This window comes from Pleurodeles waltl, chromosome 1_1 (genome assembly GCF_031143425.1).
Source record: "Pleurodeles waltl isolate 20211129_DDA chromosome 1_1, aPleWal1.hap1.20221129, whole genome shotgun sequence".
NCBI lineage: Eukaryota > Metazoa > Chordata > Amphibia > Caudata > Salamandridae > Pleurodeles > Pleurodeles waltl.
This window is the reverse complement of record NC_090436.1, coordinates 407,543,587-407,561,513: the sequence shown is the minus strand read 5'-3', so window position 1 is coordinate 407,561,513 and position 17,927 is coordinate 407,543,587. Positions and strand designations below refer to the sequence as shown.

Sequence of the window (17,927 nt, the reverse complement as noted above, 5' to 3'; positions counted from 1 at the left end):
TTCCATTTTTTCGACCGCCGGCCTGTTGGCGGGTTGGCCGCCGCTTTATCACCGACCGCCAGGGTTAGAATGACCCCCACAGTCTGGTACATTGCCGATAGACGTGGTACGAGTTTAGTCTTTGGCGTTCTTGCATAGGGACATTTTGTGATCACGCTGACATGTTAGTTATAAAAACACTTCCTTATCCCAATACATGCAAGAGGGAGATTCCAACCAGGGAACCACAACTAGACGCTGACTGCCTCGTTGCAGATGCTGAATCAGATCACAGGCCTTTGCTCAGGTATGAGGGTTGATGTCATCCCAGAAAATCTAAAAGGCAAGTTAGAAGCTTAACATGCTGTGCTCGAAATAGAACTAACTGAGAGAGAGTAGAAATTGTTAACACCATGATAGCGTTATTCTTATGTTTCACTCTCCTCGTGACTATTTCAATCCTACTGTGTTGTATGGTTCTGGTTATTGCGGCTCACGCCTTAATATCTAAAATGCAGTAGTTTTATTAAAACATTTTATAAAACTTAAACTGCCTTTGTCATTTGTATATGAGATCATACTGTAAATGAGAGAGCTGGTTTGGATCTGAGTGACCACGACTTCCCTGAGAAGTTCCAAAGATGTCATGCGCTCGGCTGCCTAATCATCTCTTCCCCTTGGGAGAAATGAGGCACTGCTAGTTAGCCGGAGCAAAACCGGGTTTAGGGTGACAGAGGTCCTTCCAAGTGGGTCAGACTCAGTCCCCCACACCGTGAACGATCCTGCTGCCTAGAAATCCAGTAGTCTCATTTAGAATAATGAGAGCCCATGCGACATGGTGCCGCCAACGATTGGTCTGGCTCTAATTTTCGGGTCCGGCTGACTCTCTCGGTCTCATATATATATTGACTCCTCGGTTCTGTTAACGGAGACGTCCGTGGGGCTGAGGATTTCCGCCACCACAGGATAGGTGCATCCTATTACTTAGTGGTCGGTTGTTCAAGCTTGAACTTTGAAAGGAAAACCCCGATATTGGTGTGCCTTCTCTGCCCTAGTGCTATTTTTATAATGGCGAATCCTCAAGTAGTGAACATAGCGCACAATATGCGCCAACCGCTCACGGGATAATAAAACGTATCTGGTCATCAGGGTTATACCTGGTGCCGTTGGATTTACATATGTCACCTTTAATGAGGGTGAGACAGTCCCAATAGCATACAAATCTCACTTGTATTCGGCTGCAGAACAACGTTTTGCACAAACTGAGAAAATTCTCACTGCTGTACAGATGGCTGTTATTAAAGAACGACCTCTTGCCAAGGGCCAACGCATTATTGTCGTTTCCCTGATTCCAGCCTTAGAGGCTGTTACAAAAGCGAGTGTTCCTAATTCGAAAGCTTTACACCCGCGATGGATACAATGGGCAACGTCTTTGACGGCCACTGATGTAGATTACATATTTGACCCTAAACTGCAGACTCAAGATTTTCTTCAATATGAAATGGAGTACCCAGTTCCCGCTGGCACATTGCCTATTGACCAATATCAGGTGGTCATGTATACCGATAGCTCTGCACAACCAGCGGTTGGGACTAAACAACAGTATTCTGCTGCATATGCGGTGGTGAGCGGCTATATGGAGGGGGAAGTGTTCTGCCCCCGACATACTTATACACAAACCTTGGGAGATAGTACGGCACAGTTGGCTGAGCTGAAAGATCTATTGTTAGCCTTGGAACGCGCGGACATTGCTGGTCTGTGACTCCTACTACTGTGTTCAGTCTTTCAATGAATATTTACACTACTGGAGGTTGAATGGGTTCAGAGATTCCAAAGGTAACACCATTAAACACAAATTGCTGTGGGGGAAGGTTGCTGATCTGAAAGAAACACTTCCTAAGGTCCATGTTGTAGATGCACTTGGACACCAGCGCGTTGGAATACACGTTGCTGGAAATACTTTGGCTGATGAAGCCGCAAAATCGGCGGTGGCAGTTGCCACTGTGGACGCAGTAACTCGTTAGAGTTCCAAACCAGACACAGAGATTTTGGCTGCCATAAAAGCTACGACTGATGGCACGTCATTTCCTAAAGGATTCCCTTCTAAATATAGTTACTGTATGGGTGGTATGCTAAATGCTGTAGTTAAAATCCCAGGCGTTGGTGTACGTGAAATGCCCAATAAAATTGAGCGACCTCGATTAATTACTGCAGCACATGAGGGGGCGGCATCTGCGCATGCGGGCGTGGCTGCCACAATTTCACTCTTGCAGGCTCGTTACTGGTGGCCTGGTCTCTATAAGGAGACAAATAAGTATGTCCTTTGTTGTGACGTCTGTCAACAAATTAAAGCTTCGACGGCTAGACGCCCGCAGCAGACGCCCCTTCTGATTTCAAATAAACCTTTACAATGTGTGTACTGGGATCATTGTGGTCCGCTGACGCCAGATAGTGCATACAAATATATTTTGGTTGCTGTAGATTCGTGCTCCAGATTTGTGTGTGTCTGGCCACAGTGCTCGGCTGACGCTCGGACTGTTATTAAAGATTTGCGCATCTTTGTCGATACATTTGCAGTTGCGGCTTTTCATTCGGACCAGGGCCCTGCTTTTGCCTCTAAGGCATTCAGGGACACCATGGCTTCGTTGGGGGTCCAACTCCAATTCTCGTCTCCATTTCATCCCGAGGGAAATTCTGTTGTGGAGCGTTTAAATCGTGATTTAAAGCAATCCTTAACGGCCAGAGTTATAGGTACGGGTCGTAGTTGGCTAGCCCACCTGTATGGAGTACAGAGAGCACTTAATAACTTGCCTAGAAGGTCCCTGGGGGGTCGTACTTCATATGAGTGCCTGTTTGGAACACAAATGTATGTTCCTGATCTAGATGGTCCTGGTGTGGAGACGGCGGATACGCCCTTTGACATAAATGATCGTGTCACTGTTTTGCAGGATTTACAACAATTCCATGAAGATAACTCTTCTGCAAGTGCTGCCTCCACAGGAATTAAGGATGAACCAGTAACGCCTACTGGTTGGATTCCCAGGATTGGGGATCTTGTGCGTGAAAAGGTCGCAGTGAAAAAAAGAATTTGGTCCTTCTTATCGGGTGCCTTTCCCTGTGATAGGAATCAGCGGCAGAAGAACTGTAATTTTACCGCCGTTGCAAGGTGCCAAAGAAAATCGCTTGTTTCCATTGTCAAGTTACAACATGTGGCCGATTCTGCACAGCAGACCAAGAGGGACACCCAGTAGTTCCGGAATCCCTCTCACTACTGCGGAAGAAGTCCCGCTGCAGGTGATTTGCACCGACGCTATTTCCTCTCCGGGCTTGGGGAGGGTGGAAGCTGATCTTGCGATTGTTCCACAGACGGGGAATAATTTGGAATCTTTTGATCAAGTTGCTGTACGTTCTAATGATATTACTGAACATGTGGTTTATAGCGTGCCAAGGCAAGAGCCACCATCTGCTTCTTTGTTTACGGTAGCACCTTTTGCGAGAACTGCCTCTGGCTGCTTCAACACCACTGATGATACCGTGTCGGACTCCTCGTCCTCTTTACCATCAGCCCATGGTCCACGTAAGCTGCTGTGTTGGCTTAAACACAAGTATTTTGTTGTTCCTTGGAACTATCTGTGGCTTTTTATGACTGTAATGACTCTTTTCTTGTGGCTGGGATTTGTAGTTACCTTTTTTTTGGTAATACATGGTCATTTTCTTCCTGAATGATCTGACATTGAGCACGTGGAGACGGTGTTGAAACCACATTTTTCATCTCATATGGTTCGAAGAGACTTGTCCTTTGTGAACATTTCTGCAGTGCCGATTCCGGATGGGATTGTGTGGGATAGAGTAATGTTTGATATATATGGTCCCACTGAAATAATTCAAATACCGTATGTTCTCAAATTATCAATGAATGATATCGTTATACCAGGTATTGTATCTGATGATTGGGATGTAAAAACAGTGGATTCTATGTTGACGGAATTGCAATATTATACTGTCTATGAAAATGAAGATGCTTACCTAATTAGAGATAATTATGGTGACATGTTTTGCTACAGTTATTATGGACACCACTTTATTCATAAAGCTAGTAGCCCTAAGTCGATATTTGAATATATGCAATGGGAACATTGCCCAACTCCTCCACAGGGGAGCTCTAAAACGTATTCTGATAAATTTGCATATTTTTTGGGGCATAATCAACAGAGTGCTAAGTCTTACTATTTTAAAGTTACTCCTCATGCTAATAAGCAAATGTTATTGACAGACACTAAATTACTGTATTCAAATTTGTTTGTATCCAAACTTTCGGTTGAGGGGTATGAATACTGGTCCAAAACTATTGACTTGAAAAGTGTCTGGGGAACGAAAAATTGGCAAATGCGGGGTAGGGACACATTGTTTAGGGCGTGTATTATTCCTGTCCAAATGATTTTCCTAAATGACACTGTACAACAGACTAGTTGTTTGGGTGTAGCAACGATTAGAGATTTGAATTTGCCTAGCATACCTGTCCCTTCCAAATTGAACAATTGGCAGCGATATGTTAATACCACGTTTAGTGAGCTTACGGACTGGGTCCAGAATGGTACGCTTAACACTTCATTGATACGTCCGGGTGGGTGGTTTATTGTGGCCCATAGACACTAATGGGTGTCATCACCGCATCACTGACCACCAACCTCCTCAACCTCGGACTCCGTCAACTGGTCAACACTCCCACCCACATCGCCGGACACACACTTGACCCCCTCTTCACCTCAAGCAACCACATCTCTTTCAGCCACACCTCCGAACTCCACTGGACCGACCATCACTGCGTCCATTTTACCTTCAAGAAAAACACCGAACACCACGCATCCCCCTACCGCCTCACCGCCGCTGGGGAAAAGTCACCGAAGACCAACTAACCAGCACCCTCGTCAAAAACCCACCACCCGACCACACCGACCCGAGCGCCGCCGCCATCAACCTCCATCAATGGATCCTCGACTGCGCCAACACCTTAGCTCCACTCAAGAAACCCACCGCCAACCAAGAAAAGAAAAAACCAGCCTGGTTCACAGACAAACTGACCACCTCCAAACACACCTGCCAGAAACTCAAGAAGAAATGGATCCTCGAGCGCACACCCGACAACCTCGCTACCCTCAAGGACGCCAACCGTGATCACCACCAACGGATCCGACTCGCCAAGCGCGCCCACTTCACAGAACGCCTCAACAACAATGCCCACGACTGTAAAGAACTCTTCGGCATTGTGAAGGAACTCTCCAACCCTAACGCCAACATCAACGACGTCCCTCCCTCCCAAACACTCTGCGACGACCTCTCCACCTTCTTCCACCAGAAAATCAAAGCCATCCACGACAGCTTCAACACCACACCTCCGCCAGACCCCACCCCCGACGACTCCTCCCACGCCTACCGTCTCACCGCCTGGACCCAAGTAGACGACGCCGGAACCCTCACAACCATGAATTCCATCCACTCAGGCTCTCCCACGGACCCGTGCCCACATCACGTATTCAACAAAGCCGATGCCATCATCGCCCCCAAACTCCGCAAGATCATCAACCTCTCCTTCAACACCGCCACCTTCCCGGACAGCTGGAAGCACGCAGAAATCCAACCCCTTCTCAAGAAACCCAAGGCTGACCCCAACGATCTCAAAAACTTCCGACCGATCTCTCTCCTCCCTTTTCCAGCGAAAGTCATCGAGAAGATCGTCAACGCACAGCTCGCCCACTTCCTAGAAGACAACTCCATCCTAGACCCCTCTCAATCTGGATTCAGACGAAACCACAGCACTGAGACCGCACTCCTCGCCGCCACAGATGACATCAGACAACAAATGGACAACGGTGAAACCTCAGCCCTCATCCTCCTCGACCTATCAGCCGTTTTCGACACAGTATGCCACCGCACCCTACTAACCCGTCTCCAAGAAGCCGGCATCCAAGACAAAGCCCTCAACTGGATCTCATCCTTCCTCTCCGACAGAACCCAGAGAGTCCGACTCTCCCCTTTCTGCTCCAAAGCCACCAACCTCATCTGCGGCGTCCCCCAAGGCTCCTCTCTTAGCCCGACGCTGTTCAACGTCTACATGGCCCCCCTCGCACAATTGGCCCGTCAACACAACCTCAGCATCATCTCCTACGCCGACGACACCCAGCTCGTCCTCTCCCTGACCAAAGACCCGCTCACCGCCAAAACCAACCTCCACGAGGGACTGAAATCCATCGCCGAGTGGATGAACAACAGCCACCTGAAGCTCAACTCCGACAAGACGGAAGTCCTCATCCTCGGACGCACCCCCTCGGCCTGGAACGACTCCTGGTGGCCCACAGCCCTCGGCCCCCCACCCACCCCTGCCAGCCACGCAAGAAACCTCGGCTTCATCCTTGACTCCGCTCTCACCATGTCCAAACAGGTCAACGCCGTCTCCTCCTCCTGTTTCAACACCCACCGCATGCTCCGCAGGATCTTCAAGTGGATTCCAACAGGAACCAGAAAGACGGTTACTCAAGCCCTCGTCAGTAGCAGACTTGACTACGGCAACGCACTCTACACAGGCATCCCAACGAAAGACATCAAACGACTCCAGCACATCCAGAACGCATCCGCCCGCCTGATCCTCGACATACCACACCGATGTCACATCTCCCCCCACCTGGTGGACCTCCACTGGCTCCCCGTGGAAAAAAGGATCACCTTCAAACTCCTCACCCACGCTCACAAGGCGCTACACAACACCGGACCCACCTACCTCAACACCAGACTCAACTTCTACGCCCCCACACGTCAACTCCGCTCTGCCAACCTCGCCCTCGCCATCGTCCCCCGAATCCAGCGCAAGACCTCTGGCGGCAGATCCTTCTCCTTCCTCGCCGCCAAGACCTGGAACTCTCTCCCCACCTCACTACGCCAGACCCAGGACCTCCTCACCTTCAGGAGACTCCTCAAGACTTGGCTCTTCGAACGCTAGCAGCACCCCCCCCCCCAGCGCCTCGAAACCCTGACGGGTACATAGTGCGCTTTATAAATTCTCTGATTGATTGATTGATTGATCAGCGTTTTGTCACCTCTTCGGGGGGTTTCAGGACTAGTAGGGCAGACCCTCGCTACATATCACCAGAACATGCTGATATCATTACTACATACAGCGTGGGGAAACTTTGTCAACAATGGTTGAAGTCATCCACGCTGGATGCAGTTAAGACACATCTCACGTTACTGTCTAATGATACTGACTTGCAAGATTTTTTGTCAGGACCAAGAATGCCGCGGAAGAAACGTTTTCTATATGAAGTATATAATGAGATTTGGAAGCTTTCACAACAAGAGGCAGCGGCCCGGTTGAGGCAGATTGATCAGGACAATTTGATACAGGCTTTGTCTGTTGTGGATAATGGGATGCATACCCTTTCAGACCATGTTTACACAATTGACAACATTGTTTCCTCTGCTACAGACATTATTAAATCTGATATGTCTTCTTTATATCATGGGCAGAGTCAAACGCGGTCCGTCATGCAGTTGGGTTGGACTCTACAGACCTTGAAGGCAGGTCGCGTTCCGTGGCAGCGCATTCGTGCCAGGGAGATATTTATTTCCTTTAATTTGACTCGTCAACAACAGCTGATGGCTAAGAAGGAAGCAACATATGTTATGTTAAATATTGAAAAGTTGGAGAAATTGCCTTTTACTGTTGCTGAGGTTCCGTCAGCTGAGTGGTTGATTCACAGGGTTATTAATTTGCCTATCTCCACTCTGCAATTTACTTCTTGTTTAAAACACATTCCGGTGGGTAGATATGAACGGTTGGGAGACAGTTACATACACGAGGTGTGGGAGCTTCCCTTTCTATACAGATGTATTAATGGTTTGAGGGAGGTTTTTCTTAGCGGTAGCAAATGCGAAACTTCTGTCAGCCATTCGATGGTTTGTAAACAGCTGTCTTTGCACGGGGCGTGTAATGCCTTGATTGCTAGCTTAGCTTGTTATCTTAAGGGAGTTCCAGTCACGGTAATTAAAGACACTTTCCAGGTGCTTTCAAACGGCAGTTATGTCCTTCTTAACAGTGAACCCTGTTGTGGCATGCGTGCCGGAATAGTTTACGTGGTCATTGTCACCAAGGCCGTTACGTGCTGCGGGAATGTGTTGTTTTCCCCCACTCAAATTAGGGAGGTAGCGGACATCTGGCCTCATATTGCTACTTCCAAGGTGAATTTCGACAAGTTGAGTCGACTGAAAGCTCTATTGTTTCAAAAGTATGTGGCCCTTACATCTGCTAGCGAGACCTACGCAATTCAGGTGGCGAGGTCATCGGCGGAAATACAGTCCCTTTTGAATACTAACTTTCCGAGTCACTTTGGTGAACTCGTGGGACATATATTTAATGCGTCCAGCACTGCTGGAATTGCACATTTTTTCAAAGCCGTTGGTGTTGGTTTTGCTCATACCTTCTCTTCCATATTCGGTTTAATACCTTCGGCTATTCACTCTATTTTCGGAAGCATTTTTGGGGGATTCCCGATTACTTTGGCTTTGTTGGCTGGGGTTTTGCTGTTGCTACTGTTCTTCCGCAATGGCTGTCCCACTGCGACGAGATCCCACTTTAGCGCTCCCGTCAGCGCAGCTGTGTCGTGAACGCATGATGTAGCATTTTGGAGCAACACTCCTGGGACAGTTGGAGTGTGACTGGTCTCTGTCATTGCGACAGGTTTTGGATTGTGTGCAACCCGTGTTTCGGTGGCTTTGGTGCTTGTTTGAACATGCACTGGCTCTCTGTCTCTCACTGCGGCGCCCCCCAGTGGTCGATACTGATCTGTTGATGTTCCCGATTAGGGCTCATTCCCAGACTTGTGCACTGCGGTTGCGTTTGCTTCGTGAGGCAGTTTATGAGATTCCCTTCCTGGAGGAAGATGGTATTGTCTCATTCATAGGCCCTGCACGGGGTGCCGCCCTGGATGGTTATGGGGCTTTGGAACACACCTGCTCCATGATAATTTTTGGCATGGATTTTCCGATGTTGACATCTGTCGAAGTGGAGGATCTCCTGCTTTCCGTGGCTTCTGTCATTTCTTTTTTTGTTAAATTGACATTATATTGAATTTGGCCTTACCCTCACATGCTTCCCAATTTATAATTTGTTTTCTGCTTTGCTGTCCTCTGACCTTGTCGAAATATATTTGATGTATTTTTGGTATCTGGGGCATACTTTTATATTATTGGAACCACTTGCTACCGACAAGGGGAGGGTGTAGTGTGATCAGTTTTGTGTATTCTTTGCGCATTAGCTTCAGGCTTTAGGCCTTTGTGCACTTTGCCCTGGATGTATTTTATTCCTTTGCTCACAGCTTAGAGCCTCTGTGCACTTTGCTCTAATTGCTTTTTATTCGTCTTCGTACTGTTATTTTTCAAATAACCAGTTCTACGGTCTTGTTTTATTTTGTATATCGCACTGTTCAGCCTACTTCAGCACTGGAGTTCTCAATAACACATTCCTGTTCACTCTGTGCTTCAGTCAAGGATACAGTCTGGTACATTGCCGATAGACGTGGTAGGAGTTTAGTCTTTGGCGTTCTTGCGTAGGGACATTTTGTGATCAGGCTGACATGTTAGTTATAAAAACACTTCCTTGTCCCAATACATGCAAGAGGGAGATTCCGACCAGGGAACCACAACTAGATGCTGACTGCCTCGTTGCAGATGCTGAACCAGATCACAGGCCTTTGCTCAGGTATGAGGGTTGATGTCTTCCCAGAGAATCTGAAAGACAAGTTAGAAGCTTAACATGCTGTGCTCGAAATAGAACTATCTGAGAGAGAGTAGAAATTGTTAACACCATGATAGCATTATTCTTATGTTTCACTCTCCTCGTATATTTCAAACCTACTGTGTTGTATGGTTCTGGTTATTGCGGCTCACGCCTTAATATCTAAAATGCAGTCGTTTTACTAAAACATTATATAAAACTTAAACTGCCTTTGTCATTTGTATATGAGATCATACTGTAAATGAGAGAGCTGGTTTGGATCTGAGTGACCACGACTTCCCTGAGAAGTTCCAAAGATGTCATGCGCTCGGCTGCCTAATCATCTCTTCCCCTTGGGAGAAATGAGGCACTGCTAGTTAGCTGGAGCAAAACCGGGTTTAGGGTGCCAGAGGTCCTTCCAAGTGGGTCAGACTCAGTCCCCCACACCGTGAACGATCCTGCTGCCTAGAAATCCAGTAGTCTCATTTAGAATAATGAGAGCCCACGCGACACTACTAAAGTCAAATAGAAACTATACTTATCTTCAACATAAGGGCATATAGTGACAAAACTTAAAGTAGTTATTATAAATATAAGGAGATGTGTAAATGTATATGTATTGCAAGGTATGTATGTTTCCTTATGTTTAGCTTTCAGGAATTCCGAATTACTTGTGAAAGCATAACATTTGTTATTCAGAGATATTGCTAAGGTATATCACTTCACAATCGCAATTATGTTCAGTGTTCAAATAGAGTTACTTAAGGTATATGTTTGAGTTGTAGAAATCCACTACAACCTGCAGGTCTCTTTGCACCCAGAAGTGATGAGACAGGTTGTGTAGTCATGTGTCTCTATTTTCTATTGGAGCCCATTCCGCATTCCTCACTTCCACCACTGGCTCTTATATCTCATCATATATGGCCATTGGTGGGAAAGGTGAGAGACTGAAAAGCGAATCGCTTCTGTTGTTTAGTTCAAATCTGCCCGTACCAACCTATGAATGTTGTAGAATATGGTGCTTTAAATCATTATGCTCCCCAGATCGCAGTTGTATTGGGTACAATAGAAAAAATCTTAAATAATTTCAAAACATATTAATTTGTATAAACAGAAAATCAGCATAGTTAAAGTTACTGGAAGAATTATTGGATAAAAGCTCTCCAGATGAAGTGGAACAACATGTTATTAAGAAAATACTCACTTTTTCACTCAATACTACGCTGCAAGCAGTAGTTTCATAAAAGCTCCAAACTTATTTCAGCCAGATTAAAATATTAGGCAAAGCATTTGAGAGGTACAATAAAAGTTATGCGATCTGTGACTATATCATTGTGCTCAGATTACTAAACTGTACTTTTGTTCCTCTCCTATCACCCATTTCTAACTTACATCAGAGGTGGTATCAGGCTATACTAGCAACCTACAAAAATATCATATTCACTACATCGCCTGCCACTACATTATCAAAGTAATTATATATTTACTATTCTTAGATCCAAATTTACTTACCTAGACTTGGTTTGTGATATTGCAGTTAAGTCGAGGTAGTGAATGCAATATTTTTGTCAACTGATATATTGCATGCAATATAGTAAAGTTATGCCACAACCAGGGGTGGCTCCTCCGCTAAGGTATTGCACAGACGAGTGTAGAACATGCCCAGGCTCCCACTCCCAGTCTGAACGATGAAGCAGTCCGCTCAGACCAATCACAACGATGCTGTCATGCTGGCGACAGCAGCGTTGTGGTTTGCTGATACCCTGTGTGCAACCGGGTAGACAAAAAGGATGAAGGGAAGATGAATGCATCTCCCCCACCAGTAAGCGTTTGTTTTTTTCTTTTATCTTTTTACATCTCCCCCTGCCCTGTCCCGTCCTGACCCACCCCACCGCCCCCATTGAGTGACATCCGCCACTGTCCACAACACGTTTATTGTCACATGGACAGCACTGCACTGATTGTAAAATATGTGCAGTAACCTGGTTACAACTCATATCGGCATTTATGAAGACTTTAAATTAAGCCTCAAAAGTGTTGTGTGATGCATTTATATGGCAGAGGTGAAATCACATTTTACATAAGTGATGTGGTAAAACATAGTAAATCCATGTGTAAGCACCACCAATAAAACACTGGTGGTAATTGCAGGTATAAAAACAAACATTATTCCTAACTTCACCTGCACAACACTAAATTGGGAGGTAATTCCCAGTGGTAACTGGATTTACGCTATGGATGTTTATCTCCAAATTTAACGTTGTGCTGTATTTGAGAAATGTAAGCTTGACTTGTGAGCGTAGAAGCCTTCAGGCTGTCTGAAGCGGAATATCAACGTGAGAGTAGTTGTTGCTGCTGCAATGAAGGCTAAATTCTTCAATTAAGATAAAATTCTTAAGTATAAAAGAAATGAGAATTCCGTTTGTGAATTAGTTAGAAATCATTTTGTTTATTTTTTTAATTAATTTTTACGGTGGCAAAATGATTAGTGAGTGGTTCACAGCTGTGATGTAAATCTCCGGCAGAACTCAGAGATAAGATTGGCAACAGGGGACAGAGCTAAGTAAAGAAGCCTGTTCTCCTGTTGTTTTTCACCCCATGACCTCTATTTAGGCCTCGCCTTAGACAGCTCTTGTGCTGTTGCTTGCAAGACATTTTGTTACCTTAAAGGGGGTTTAGGGCCCACCCATTCCTTACCACTGGTTAGCTATATCATTACTCTCATTTCTGTGTATTATTTTGGTTAGCATATGCTGGTTTTATTTCATTTTTGTGTGTTTGTCTCCCCTGTGGCTCATGGCCAAAGTATTGCTTTTATTTCCACTGAGTGTCCTCAGTGGTGGTAGCCGCATAACTCAAGGAGGAGGTGTGGGGAAACGGAGATGAGGTGAAAATGTAAAAAAAAAACGCACATACCTTGCCTCTGTCCTGGCCGCCTCGTTCGTCGCTCCTCTTGTGATACCTGGGCATTCACTGCTGGGACACCAGCACAGGCTCCCCAGCAATACTGGTGCTGCTATTGTGCTAAACGTAGCATGAAAGCAGCACCAGGATTGGTCTGAGCTGCTTGGACTGCCGCTCAGACACAACCCTGAGGTCTGTGCAGTTTCTCCAGCCCGTCTATTAAACACAGCTGGGCTGTAGAAACCTCAGACGGCCGACCAAACACAAACACACATGGGCACTTAGGTGCACTCTCCCCTCCTCCCACCTCCCGTGGCCTAGCCCCGCCCCTCCCTGCTGGCTCTTAACTATCATTTTATTTTTCTGCTTCTGGCTCAGCCAGTGGGGCAACGCTCCATCGCCATAGCGAAGCAGCCGCCCCTGAGTGTCCTTCAGCTGCTCACGCTTTGACGCCTGCCATATTCTTTTCTTTTGGAGGAAGCCCTCCATAATGGTGCATCTGTTTGCAAGCCCTCTATTTCTGTACCACTCCCTCTGCTTTAAACATGCTTCATCGCATCATAGGAAGTTTATTTTCATACTGAGTGTGTTCATTATATTTTTCTGAGTTTTGTTTTTGTTGTGTCAGACAAGTCCTTTGGTGTGGCCTTTGCACCTCTCTTCCTACCCTCTGTCCGTTTCGCTTTTGACCCCTCTTGCCTTATCTCCATTTTTGTTACTGCTTCAAACAGGCTACACTGTAGTTAAGAAAGTTTATTTTTGGAGTGTGTATCACTCGCATTTTTCTTACTTTTGTTGCTTTAGTTGTATTGTAGACATGCTGTTCCTTCATGTTAAACTCTCTCCCGCTGTCCTTTGTGTTATGCCTGTTCCCTCCCTTCCACCTTCTGTCCGTGTGCCTTTGCCCCCCCCCCTGCTCCTATCCTCCTTCCCTCTGTCCATGGTGCCTTCGTCCCTCACTCTCCATTCCTGTGGTTTTCCCCCCTTTTCTCTTTACTGCTTCAAACATGCTACACTATAGTTGATAAAGTTTGTTGGAGTGTGCATGTCACTCACATTTTTATGACTTTCTTCAAGTTGTATTGCAGACATGACATTCCTTCATGTTGCCCTTTTTCTCTCCCTCCATTCGTCCATGTTGCCTATTCTCACTCACTCCCTCCCTCCATCCATGTGCCTTGCTCCCTTCTCTCTCAACCTCGATCCCTGTGGCTTTTGATCTCACTATTTTTTGCCGTGCCATACCATACTATATTGTACTGTGCTATACAGTGACAAGATTTAGCATACCATACTATGCTATACAATACATAGTAGCCACGCTGTTGTTTAACATGAGTAAAACAATTTTGACCAAACCAATTGATCTTGCACAGGCGTAACCTATTAGCTTTGCTGATGGTTTTTGTTTAAACCAAACACGTATTGCACAAGTGTTGCTTGATGGAGGTGTGATCTACTCGTGCATACATAAGTAAACTCAGTTATCTGGGTTATAAGTTCAACCCAAGATTGATTAAGATATAAGTGACTTTACAAACACCTAGAGATATTGTTCAAATATTGGCCCTGACATTGATACACTACATGCTCTGAAAGACTACACCCAAGCCTCACTTTCAAAGCTGAAATCCAATTGAATTGTGCCCTTTGCACTGCTCTGCTGACCGTTTTGTCAGTATCCATAGAGCTCCTGGTGCAGTAGTCCTGGTGCCCAGCGGTTGTGAGGGGCCACCACCACCCAGTTATGACTCTTTTACTCCTCTATTGTCGGCACAAGGCCCGTTTTCCTTGTTATATGAGGGCTCATGACACCAGGGCTGCCCCACTGGTCGGTAAAGAGCGCCGAGAGTGGGCAGGTGTGTTCGAGCTGAGATCACACAGTGGAAACATTACCACTGGCTTCAGGATAGGCAATTAATGTGCAAACCAAATCAATTTACCAGTTATGTTTGTTAATTCACTGTGCGTGTACAACTGAACCCAACTGGACATGTTGCTTCATTTTGTGGAACGCGCACATTGCTGCTGGTAGTCGGGTGACTCCCGTCTTTGGTTCTCCACCACTGGGAGTAACAGTTGTAGCAAAGAGCTTGCCTGGCGGACGGCAGGGTTACGTGCTCGAGATGGCCTCAAACTGCTGGAGGAGATGTCTACCTGGGCATTCGAGGTAGAGCGAGGTACTCGCCAGCCTCCTAGGTTGAGTTCAGAGACAGCTCTTCTGCCGTGGGTGAACTAAGGGAGGCTCTGTTGCCATTGCTCACTGGTATCTTGAAGTGTGGTTTTCAGATACAGCAGCCTTTTCACCCAGCAGGGCAGGGCCTGTTTACCCTTCCGTATCAGGTGAAGGTCTTTGACACAAAAAATCAAAGGTCCCCATTTGACAGGTGAAGGGACTTTATCCCGATTTGTGTTGTGTTATTCTGTTCAAGTTTGATTACAAATGTATATAAGAAAAATACAAGAAGGCATTGTGATGTCCCCTTTCTCCATTCACGACACTTTTTTGTTACAACTAGTTCTGGCCCTTCATTGGCAGATCTGATACTTAAGGTCGCCTGACTGTGGAGAAGAATGTGTAAAGCTCTCAAACCCGCAGCATTTTACTTGAAGACAAAGAACATACAAGTAGGCTGTATTTTACATCGTACCTTTGCAGGCGCATCACAAACATATAGAAATAATGGGACTTGCTACGAAACTGTTTTGCAGCCTTTCAAAACTTAGGTTCTTTTGTACCATAGCAGTTATGTAGTTAGTATTTCCCTGTTGTGGGCGCTGAGGCGCATTATGAGATGGGTAGGGCGCTACTCCAGGGGGAATGCAAGCCTGGCGGAGTATTGCATTTGTTGTGATCCTGTGTGGGAAGTACTGCGCCGCTGTGCATGAGTGACTAGAGGTGTCTTGTGTTGTCGTGAGTGCGGCGCCTAGCGGTGCGTGCAAGGAGGAGTAAGAGGCAGCCACGCAAAACAGAAATGTTATTAGGTCTAAGACCTAGAGACAGGTATCCAGCAGCAACCTAATGAGAAGGAAAGTGGGGTGCTGTCAGCGTTTACCCCAAAAAACGAGGGTCATCAGAGATGGTCCTGCACTTTATAAAACAACATGCAGAAGATGTTGTCAAATAAGAAATAAATGATGCCAAATGGCCAAGAATGGGACGGCAGTGGCCGCTCTTTTCTGAAGGGATGGATTCTGCCTATTGCTGTTCAACTATTGCTCCTGAGAGATGAAAGAAGTGGGAGCGGAGCCATGGCTGGTTATCTAAGCAGAAACAGCACAATCTTTGAAAGGCCCAGAATTCACCTAATCCCTCTAGGCCAGAATTTTGTACCAGGATACTTGAAGACTCCCAAATACAGACGACTCTCAGGCGAGCCCTCCGTGAGCCATGGCTCAGCCTTCGCCCCTCCCCCTCGCGCCAGACTGGCACCCTGGTACCCTGCATATGTGAGCGACGAAGCGCCTGGTAGGTTGTTATTTTGGCAGTAGACACCCGTAAACCAATGCTGGATTGCTTGTATTTATGAATTACCACTTTCAATATGTGTTGTAATTTTTTTAGACTGTGAGAGTCTTTTGGTGTGAATAAAGGTCTACTATTTTCTAAGTTAAAATTTGGAAACTTGGTAAAAAAACATTTTTCTCCCTTTGATAGGAGGGCAACGCAGCAAAAAAACGCAGCAGTGAGATAAGCGAAGATTTGATCAATCGCTGGGAAAATCTTGATGAACAAAATGAGGTAAGAAAGCCTTGATTTTCACATGCTAAGAGCAAAAAGCACAAAAATAATGGATGCACTGAAACACAGAACCGGCATTGGCTAATGATGCACAATTTTTACAATCATCGCTTTGCACTAAAAATAAAGAAGCAAGGCACATGGCTATTGAGAGACGATCATTTAATGTGATGAAATCCTCTTGAAGGCACACCTTAACATTTCTTGTCCTGTATAGCATCTGTGGCGCAACCCCCGATTTGTACCCTAGTAATAATCTGTGACCCAGTGCTTAATTTGTGCTTGTTGTTTCCGGTTCTGAGCACTGGCACTTATTTTTTAGGGCTGGGACTTATTTTTCTGCCTCACGTATTTACTGCAAGCAAAATACACATATGGGAAAGACGCAGGAAGAGAAACACGAAAAAGCGTCACCACAGGAGAAAACCGAAAGCTGCAGGAGTGAGCTGACGGGGCAGGGAGTGGCTGTAAATAGATTAAAGAGGCCCGAGATGGCTTCAGAATTACAGTATTCCGTTCTCGCACAATTAATTGCAGCAGTGGTGTGTTTAAGAGGAGGGCTTTGGGCACCTGCACGTTTTTATTTACAAATGAAGCACTGCTTTGACCCCTCCTTTACCACTTACAGAGCCGTATTGCTTAATCGTTAGGTTTGTGCTACAAAAGGTCTCCTGCATATATACAAATATAAATAGTTCCATTTTACAATAGATCTATATATCATAAGAATCCTTTTTTTCTTCAAAGAGGTGGTTCTCAAAGTGCCTAAAGCGTTGGGGAAATACTTTCTGAATTTTTCTTCGAGGTGCTTGTTGAGACCTCTTTTATGATGCACTAGTAAAGAAAAACAAAATGATGGGTGGGATGGTTGAATTACCCTGCAGGGTAGTCTAGCACAGTGCTTCTTAACCGGTTGTCTTCTGTGGCCCTGATGAATCACTTCTGGAATGAGGGACCTCCACCTAAGCCACTGCTATGATTTGGATCTCAAAGCATTACACGAAAATACAGAAAGACTTATACATCAAACAAATACATATAGTTGGAATATTTTGTTGAATTTACAAGCAACAATGTGCAAACATTTTAATTTTAATGGGAACGTTGGAGCTTTTCAAATTTTAGTTTCACTTCTGAAAGACGACACAATTCGCTACATTTTAGTATATCAATGTATTTTTTGCTCCTGGTGCGAGCTCTTTTTTATCTGTGCATAGTAATACTCATTCAATGTAGGCCACTAATCGTCCATCTGTTTGCTGTACTTGCGCTACTCCCGCAAATCAAGATAAGGATACCCACTTAATTTTTCGATTCAACATTCAAATTCCTACACATTTACAAAAACTTTAAAAGCTTTACAATTTCTATTTTGCTTTTTTTTACATATGGATATTATTAATCTGCTAACTTACATTTTTTTTATAAAGAGTAACAGACCCCATGAATAGGTGAGACAGACCCTCAGGGGTTGAGTACCACTTTTCTAGCTCATTAAAACCACTAATATGAGGAACCAACAATACACAAATCAGC

The 17,927-nt window shown here is 45.4% G+C and overlaps 1 protein-coding gene across 1 annotated transcript in view; it reads left to right on the top strand.

Moving 5' to 3' along the window:
• Positions 1 to 17,927, top strand: part of ANKDD1B (ankyrin repeat and death domain containing 1B) — a 516,198-nt gene that overhangs the window by 245,297 nt on the left and 252,974 nt on the right. The window contains exon 8 of the mRNA XM_069223721.1: positions 16,308 to 16,391. Coding sequence (XP_069079822.1) covers positions 16,308 to 16,391 — 84 coding nt within the window. The remainder of the gene's footprint in view (positions 1 to 16,307; positions 16,392 to 17,927) is intronic.